Genomic DNA, 10,148 nt, shown 5'->3' with positions numbered 1-10,148 from the left:
TCAATCATAATCCGTTTTCAAAATTAAAATCTGTCAAACCTAATTCTTCCTGTTTTGTCTTATTGGTCTAAAAGTCTTATCGGCTGCAGCCCCCTGAATGCTTATTAAAAAATATTGTACCTATGTAGTAACAATCTATTTTAAATATTTTTCAACCACTATTGTAACAATATATCAGGACATTCAAGAGCCTTGTATTAGACTTTCACGCTTTTTGACCCAACCAATAAAAAAATAAATTGTATTGACATTTATAGAAAGAAAAACAAAAAAAAAAAATTGAAAATAGAGATTTTTTTTGATAACGGTAGACAACAAACATAATATTAGAAATTATCAATTTTGTATTAAATTTTTAAATCTTGCATTTAAAAAAAAATTTTTTGGGAATTTCTAACTCAAAATAATTTGAAAATTTTCGGAATTCTTACGTATTTTGTCAAAACGCGAAATTTAAATACATATAAAAATAAAAAAACTGTATCAATAGGTAACTACAAATTAAATTTGAAAAAAATCTCAACAAATGACAACTTTATAGCCTTATATAGGTGACTAATATAAAGAATGCTCTTGTAGGGCCTAGGAACTAACTATTTACTGTTCACGTTTAAGGAATATGAGAAAATATCTAAAACAAATTGCAATTTACAAATTCAATTGATAGATAATTCAGGTAATCAGGTGTCATCACTACTCACCAGTCATGATCCATAGAACAGCGCTCCTGATTATAGGATATAAAGTGATAATATCTAAATCAATATCTATCACGATTTAAGGTACCTATAGTAAACTATACTATATCTTAATAAATATTAAATATCAATTGTTCTTAAAATAATACATCAAAATAGAATTAAAATACTCCTTGCACTACTCTCCGCTCAGAATTTAAAACTGTATGGCATAAGAAAAATAATTTAATTTAAAAAAATCATTCTAAAATCATAATATTAATTATATCAAACTTACCTATGTAGGCAACTAAAAAAATGTTTTTAGTTTTAAAAAAGCAGTTTAAGTTCTCTATACAGAACAAAGGTGTTTAACCTCAGTTCAATGAATCTCTTCTCTTAGGTTTTATTTTTATATTGCAAACATTTAAAGCCTCTTTTTACTTTCTAACTATAGTTCAAACGCTTAATAATACCACGATGCGTATTGTTTTAAGCATCATCACACTTTAATTTATTAATTAAACATTATTTATAAAACTTTCACATTTGATCCCAATCAATGTTTTTTTTTTTAATGAACATTTAACAGTTTACTTAAAATTATTTATTGTTAAAAGTACCTAACAAAGTGTACGATTGTTAGGTGTTAACATAACAAAAAAAGTTAAATTTTAATTTCAAAATTCAACTGTAGGTATTCAATTATTTTAAGTAAGAATAGAATGCCATCATAGGAGCCCATTTATTTTCCAATACCTCCACTTATTATTATATAGGTAATATATATATGCCCAAAATTCGAAAAAATAACTTTTGGTTTGCATACATTAAATAGATACGATATAATTATTAAAATTAAGATAGATATATAATATAGGTATATTTAAACCGTTGCATCATGTGTATATTGTTAATACGTGAGCTTCAAAATATGTTTAAGTAAAAACAGGTAGGTACTGTGTTAAATTATGCAAGTACTTTGCAAGCAAATTAAATTATGATTTTTTTCTATTTTATACGTAAAATATTTATAAACTTTATTGAAATTTAATTAATTAATTAAATGTAGAATGCTGATTGTATATTACTGAATCACTCTCCAAACTAAAATCCCTATATAGGTATAAATCATAAATGTAAATCTCGAATACGTACCTATATATTGAGAAATTTATAAATACCAGGATCATTATCCATACTAAAAACGACGTCCACAGATATAAAATTACATTTCCGTGCGTCGAAGGTGACTAAAAAGAGGCTTAAATTCAGATAATTTTGAGACATTGATGATCTTTCAACCGAATCGTCATTTCCCTCCTAAACCATTAAAATGTCACTTTCGCTACCGTTTGTCCGTTTATCTAATTTGTTAATGTCGGTACCTATAGGTAACACTCATTCACAGACAGAGCAGGTGAGCAGATTGTAATTATACCTACTTGCTGTATATTTATTGAACACAATATAAGTCTGGGCCACATTTAGGGGGGGGGGGGGGGTGGCAATAACTGTCCCAGGTGCCAACATTTTGTGATCGAAAATTTGTTGAGTCATGAATTATTAAAACAATTAAATTTGAAATTATTTTAATAATATATTTTGTTGTTTGAAATTTAAACAACTAATGTATTCATACTTTACAGTTTATAGCTATCAGCGATCGAGAATTTTTAATATACTTAATAATAGTTCCTTTTTTTGTAATTCAATAGACATAAGTTATTTAAAAAATGCTCTTAACTTTGCACTATAAAGCTCAAAATATTCTAAAATACGTAAAACCATTTACCTATTAATCCATAACCATCTACTCATAAAAGCTGAGATGTTTTCTATACGTGGTTTACCGATAGATTTCCTTCCTACCTATTTCTTGTGATAGGTATCTATGAACGATGGGGACGTAACTACGTAATAGCACTTCGTTAAAAGTTGGTAGTTACGACGGATGAAAAACGTATTTTGGGCTGAGGAGTGTGTTGATGATATTGATCGCCAAGAACGAGTTGTAGAAGTTAACAGTAATGGATATTAGGTACCTACCAACCTATATCGTATATAATATTAAATTACTTGTCACAGTTTGGTCATCATAGTATATAAAAAATTTATAATATGTAAAAAAAAAACATGCACAGGATGTTCATAACCGGAATAAGTACATTTAAATTTCAGGTGTAATGCACTGCTAATGCATATAGGTACCTAATTATAATTAGTATTTAGATCAACTATTTTAAGCCAACGTTAATTATCTAAATTCAAACAATGCGCATTTTGAGAAGACTAGCTGACATGACCATAACTTTGAAACTATGCCGGCTACTTTTTATACTGATTCAGAAATGTAGTGTTATAGCGATGAATTTTATTAATGCTTACCTTATATTTACACACATGTTCACAAATTCAATAGGTATGTACCTAGTTAAAAAAATATCAGACTCAAAAAGTAATTTAAATAGTACGACTGTGTCTGAAGGCATATTTTATAATATTTAAACCGCAACAACTCCATCAATATACATTCAGAATCTAATACCTACATAAGAAATAATCAATACCAAATATGGTACCCACGAATATTATTATTTGAGTAACCTAAATTTTCATTTAAAGATTTAAATATGTGTATTGCATTTTACAATTATGTTTTTTTTCTGTCTGCAATGACAGCAAGATTTTGGGTAGTAAAAATTCTCCGATATTCGAGATCAGCATATTTTCTGGTAGAAAAGTGAATCAAGTTGGTACTTTTAGGAAGAGATGTAAGCTCAGTAAATTTACCAATTATTTTTTTACAGAAAAAAATTTGCATGTGGCACCTCAAATTAAACATCTTAATAAGGCTAATATTCATCAGTCATAACATATAATAGAATAGAATAGTCGATACTGTAAAATGTAAAACGTCCATACTATTTAAATTCCAACAAAAGCACCTATATAATATAATTACAATACATAAATACAAGATAAAATATTCACTGAAATTAATTAAAAATGTAGAAATAATTATTAATATTGTTTGTTAAATTAACATTCAATTTTTTCTTAAAATATTAGTAATGTTAAACTTTTGAGGGATTCGGGGTACCGGTTAAACTTATCTGTTTATGTTCAAATTTCCTATAGATATTGGGGTAAATGGTCATTCCCCCCCTCGACTGTTTTCGGCCTAGTAGGACATTTTTCCCCCGATATATTTTTGATGCGGATATTTTCCCCTCATTTTTTTTAAAGTTAATTATTGACTAGTAATATTGAATTAGAAAATATAAATTTATAAATGTATATGTTTGATCAACTGAACTATTTACTTTTAAACAATACAAAATTTTAAATAAAAATAAATAGGTATAAAGTAAAATATAATTAATAATTTTAAAAAATGATTAAAAATTCCGAAATAAAAATGATGCATTTTGTAAAAAACATTTGAATTCTGATTCTATTGTTATTTCTTAACTTATATTTTTTAGCCTTTGTACATATTCATTTTTTTATGTTTAGTCAAAACTGTACCAGTTTGAATATTTAACAATTTAATGATTGCTTGTGAATTTGATTCAAGTAATTCAGTTGATCTAAAATATTATAATAAGTTATTATAGGTATTTATGAAAATATTTGAAAATATTAGACAATAGGCACAAATATATTCATATTAAATAATAATATTAGGTATAGAATTATTAAATAGTTAACTTGGGGGAAACATGTCCGTATCAAAAATATATCGGGGGAGGGGGGGATGTCCGCGATTCAGATATTGGAACCTACTTAGCGATCTATCACAAAAATTTAAAAAGAAGGACCGCCCTAATTGAAAACCCTACTATCCAGTAAATGAAACAAATAAATGTTACCATAATTATAACTATAATCTCCTGAAAATGCGGCAGAGAGAAATTCCTGGGGGTGTCTCTACGGTAACATACCAAAATTATCAAAACTGACGAACATTTTTCTCGGTAAATTACCAACAAAAAAAGTTACGTAAATTTTACATCTCTACTTTTGGAGGTTATAATTCAATATTCCAATTAGTTTTAGAAAGCGTCAAAAAAAAAGAAGAAAAACTGCAAGGTATTGCACCCAAACGATTTATTCGGGTTATGGTAGGGCTGTTCGATTATTTCGATTAATCGATTATTACGACGATTATTTTACAGTTTTCATAAAATTCGATTAATCGCCAAATAAACTAAATTCGATTAATCAAGTAATCGAATTTCCGATTAATCAATTAATCGAATTTTTCGAATAAACAAGATGATTAATCGTTGTTTTGACGGTTCGAATGAACTTCTATTTTTAGCAGTTTGGGAATTTTGTACTCTATTCCATTTTGAGTGGGTCTGTGTTTACTTTACACCAACACACTAATCTTCATTAAAAAAAAATTCGATTAATCGGATAATCAGTCATTGAAAAAATTGGTGATCGATTAATTATTAGTCGTTATAAAATCGAATTTTGGTTTGATTATTAATTTTCGATTAATCGAAATAATCGATAAAATGTGAAATTAATAATCGAGTGGTAAAAAAATTAATCGAACAGCTCTAGGTTATGGTTTCGGGTGCTTCAAATAAAAATAGAGGTTGTGGTTTCAGATTTTCTTCATTTTAAAGAATATGGGTTTTGTTTTGCCAGTTTATTTATTCGGGTTATCGGTTATTTAAAATCGAGTACCTAATATATCAATTTTGTTGTACGTAAAGTGTTAAATTTGATTAAGCAAAGTATAAAGTTATACTATCAACTTTTCAGTACCTACTAATGTCTAATACAGTAGTGAAACACGTAATATAATTTAAAATTGTATAATATTAAATATTAAATGTTTTAACAACAAATTATTAAAAAGTAATAAAGAAAAATACATACACAAGACAATTTTCACTACGGACATAATAATATTATATTACAAATTTAAAAATAACAAAATTCAAAACAATCAAAACAATTTATCAGTTGTATCACACTTGTCACATGTAACTAATATTCCCAATTGAGGGGTTGAGCGCAACAATGGCCTAACCCTACAAATGGTTAATGGGAGTAATACAGCTTTTATTATAGTTGCATTATTACGAAACATAAAATATTATGTTGATGCAACAACTTATATAATGCTGCCATCTAGTGGTAAAATAAATTTAAAAACAATAGGCCGGTGTTGCACTGTAATATTTTTAATTCTAAACAAATTTATATTAATATCTCAGTTTATGAATTTTGGAGGGTTAAGCCACTGTTGCGCTCAACCCCTCAATTATGAAAAACTGAATTCTCCATGAAATATACATACAAATTCATATGTCACTTGAAAATGTAATATTTTTTTTTATACGGGTTATGGGTTAAAACCCGAATTTAATTTTGGTTTTGGGTGTTTCGGGATATACGTCATCAAAATCAATCGGGTTATATGGGTTTACGGTTTTGATAATTTTTATGGGTTTTTTAAAGATTTTGGCTATATGGGCTAAACGGGTGCAAAGCCTTGAGAAAAAATGATAAACACGCAAAACCGATTTTTTAAAAAACCGGTTTTATTTTTTCGGTGTTACACAAAAATGTATTATTGTAAACCATTTGTCAAATGTAGATAATTTTATAAAAATAATAAAATAAAATACAGAAAAATCCTAACATTTCATATTTTTATAAACTTATTTGAAATGTAGCACGAACTAGTGAAAAATGGTCGGCGGGCTGAATGCGACCTTGGGCTGTCAGTTGCCCGTCCCTGTCCTATATAATTAAAATAATAAATACAACATCAATCAAAGAAGTTTTTTGTGAATCACTTAACGATCGAACAACATTAACATGTAATAATGCATAACAAATTTATTTCTTAAAAAAAAATCACAAAAAGTTTATTAATCAAATATTACGTGGTATTTTCATACACATAATGTATTTAGTCATTGCTTCATTGATATTTTTTAAACTGTATACCCGTATGTTATTTATAATATATTATGCGGCTTACCATATTATGCCATAATTTTTTTTTTTCAAATCACCCCGTAGTCACTCTTGATTGTAGTTTATACTTGAAATAGATACAAGAGTCATGATATTATGATGATAATTTTGCCTACGTATTACATAAAAAAACATACTTACACATCATTGAAAAAAAACAAATCCCTTATAGACTCACTCCAGTAACATTCCAAAAATAAGTTGAACTCATAGAACACAATATAAAACAATACATCAACACAAAAATCAATTGCTTGATTCAAATATCAATGATACATACAAACTCTTAAAAATAAATAACATAGGTACTTTTACCAAACCTATAATTTATTTAAAATTAAAAAATTTTTATCATAAATGAACTTATTAAATGGTATAAGCATATATAATAAACAAAATTGTCTAAATGTTCTATTGACATCTTTAGAAATAATAGCTGACAAATTTTTTACATCAAATAAGTAAACATTTGTTTTTAAAAAACATTGAGTTTTAAAATTAAAATGTGTAAACAATTCAATGTAATCGTAAGAAAGCAAATAAAACTAATTTGAATAGTTTCAAATAGGAGTAAATGTCCATAAGTCGCTAATATCTATATGTACAAGTGAAAAATTATTTTAAAAATGTTCTGTTTATTATATACAACAGCTTTATTTAAACTAAGGGGCAGTTATACCATCTACGGTTAAACTTTGATTACGTTTAATCAACTGATAACAGATTATTTAACCGGGAAAATTCGGATAATTGAACTCCGGTTAACTTTCATTGGAGATGATACAACTGGCCCTTAATATTACATGTTGCTTATAAATATAAAAAAAAAATTTTCAAACGTACTGTATTATTATTTGGTATATAATTTGAATAATAATATTTTATACTTGCAATGCTATATAAAATGTTGGATACAAATATTTTAAATACACTAGAAAATAATTAGAAATTAGAAATAAACAATAAATTAATTATATAATTATGTTTAAAACTATTAACATAAACTGCTACTATCATTATTTTTTATTTTCTCAGTATTTATTCAAACTATTCTATTAGCCATTAAGTATATATTTATAATAACTTTTAACAGATTAAAAGTAATAATTACTGTAAGAACTTATCATAAACAGCTAGTATCTGAACTTAAATTTTATAAATTTATAACATTAATGTTGTTAATACTATTAAAATTATCTGAATATAACATATTTAAACTTATATACAATTAACAAATTTAGTAGTATTTAAAGAAACACATAAGAAGATGTATTTGAGTATTGAATAAATTAGAAAATAGGAATATATTATTATACTTATATTCAGTGAAATTAACCATGAAGTGTAAAATTATATTATACAGGCATAGTAAGAAATTTGTGTTACATAAAATGTGTATTGTTTATAACTTATAAGGAGTAGAGCACACTATATGACAATTAAGAATATTTAATTATAATTAGGTAAATATCGGATACAACATGTATGGTAATTATTATATTTTTCAATATTCTATTAAATATTTACTGACACTATATTTAGCTCTAATATATTCTCCTGGTCATTTTTATTTTACAATTATATTATATTCTTAGAAATTTATATTACTATAATATATTGTAAGAACTATTAATTTTATGAATGGAACTAATGCATTTGGTTTTAAAAGCTTATTTCTAACAATTATGATTGTTGGTATTTTATTATTCTATTTAGTATTTATTTTTATTTATTATAAATAATATGTAATTAAAAACTGCACTTGAGTAAATATTTTTTTTTAAAAGATTTGTTATTAAATTATAATATTAAGTAACCAATTATTATATATACATATCTCTAAAGAAATTAAAAATTTTTAAAAAACAAAATACATAAAAATAAGAATATATTATATAAATATTAGATAGGTTTCAAATATAATAAAAAGAAACTATTTTCCACAACACGCTAGAAGAGCATGAAATTACAATTACAAAATTACTGTAACTACTTAATGTCTTCAGACACAAAATAGAGTATTGATTGTTCCATTGTTCCAGATTTTTTTTTGGAACTTAAAAATTGTATTATAATTGTAGTGATCTTCAGACTAAGTAAGTACCTAACCCACATAAAACACTAATTTAAATTTAAACTCATCTAAATTAGGTAAAAATTTCAACATTTTTTAAAAAGTATCATCTTATCCACTTTTCTTATTATTATAGCTGTATATTATGTACAATATTTGTATATATAATAATTAGTGTTTAAAATTATAATTTAAGTACTAAGATTCATTGTCAACTGATTTTAAATAAATTATATTTAGTGCATTATAAAATGTAATATAGAATAATAAAAAATTTATTCAATGTTACCTTATACTAAAATATGAAAAGATTAATTTATAAAAAGGTTAGGTGTGAAATAATTTATACCTATATATAATTAAAATTACTTTAAGGTTACCTAGCATATTTTTTAAACATAAAATTATATTTTTTTGAACTTTATATTTAAGTTTAAACTCTTTTTGTGAATCATAAGTAATAAGATGACAAATAGAAAGAATAAATTATTTACAAACACTAATACATTTAATTTTAAACTGGTTCATTAATATCAATATACTGTAGAATTAGTTATAAGTTTTATATAACACAAAATATATAAGGATTGAACATGTCTTACTACTCTTTCACCTCACCTCATTTTCTCACATATCAATATATTACCCTATGTCAACGTATTTATTATTTTTCAGTCTTTTTAGCATATTACCTTTGTACTAGGCCTATTTGCTTTATAATATTCAATTTCTGCTGAAGTGCAACATGATCCAGTAATATCTAACGATTTCAGGTATGGACAAGTTCTGACAGCAGTCTTCAAAAATGCATCGGTTACTTTTGGATAGTTGCGAACATATAAGGTTTCAATACTGCATCTATCAACATTATCATTCCTATTTAAAAATAAATGTAGCATATAACATGATAAACCTAATATTCATTCAACAGTAGGTAATATATGTCATGATTTAAAACTTAATTAGTCTAAGCTATTGAAATGAGTTGTAAACCATAGCATACATTTAAGTGGAATCAGATCCAATGATTTAGATATAATATTTAATTTAAATACTTATTTCAACAATTAAAAATGACCTAATAAATATATTTTTTGGTGTTAAACAACCAATTTTAAAATTTTTTTATAACAGTATAATACTACTATTACTTAATGAATAAAATAAAATATATTTATATTTAATTTTATTCAACGTTTGATTTTTTAGTTTTATTTTCATAATAAATAGCAATTAAAGAAAAGAATATTGTATAGAAATACATAAACTTAAAGTAAAAATATGAATGAGCTTTTATGTACAAATTTTCATAGGCGGAAATTGGGGGAGGGGTTTGAGTGGGCTTAGCCCTCTCTAAACGTACAAACAGAAAAGTTAATAGACATATT

At 25.3% G+C, this 10,148-nt stretch overlaps 1 protein-coding gene and 1 long non-coding RNA gene across 6 annotated transcripts in view; both read right to left on the bottom strand.

Moving 5' to 3' along the window:
• Positions 1-6,530: 6,530 nt before the first annotated feature.
• LOC115033703 lies at positions 6,531-8,455 on the bottom strand. The gene is made up of 2 exons (XR_003839003.1): positions 6,828-8,455; positions 6,531-6,753 (listed from the first exon to the last, which is right to left on the bottom strand). It is a non-coding gene; the product is annotated as an uncharacterized LOC115033703 (long non-coding RNA).
• Positions 8,456-9,177: 722 nt separating this feature from the next.
• Positions 9,178-10,148, bottom strand: part of LOC100165756 — a 4,916-nt gene continuing 3,945 nt past the window's right edge. For 4 of the 5 annotated variants that reach the window (XM_029486984.1, XM_003245755.4, XM_016805950.2 and 1 more), the window contains one exon: positions 9,178-9,636. In XM_029486984.1, the coding sequence (XP_029342844.1) occupies positions 9,441-9,636 (196 nt within the window). In that variant the 3' untranslated portion in view covers positions 9,178-9,440. The remainder of the gene's footprint in view (positions 9,637-10,148) is intronic. The other variant, XM_001950890.5, reaches the window with a different exon arrangement.

The sequence above is a fragment of the Acyrthosiphon pisum genome, chromosome A1, assembly GCF_005508785.2.
Source record: "Acyrthosiphon pisum isolate AL4f chromosome A1, pea_aphid_22Mar2018_4r6ur, whole genome shotgun sequence".
Classification (NCBI taxonomy): Eukaryota; Metazoa; Arthropoda; class Insecta; order Hemiptera; family Aphididae; genus Acyrthosiphon; species Acyrthosiphon pisum.
This window is presented reverse-complemented; position numbering and strand designations above follow the sequence as displayed.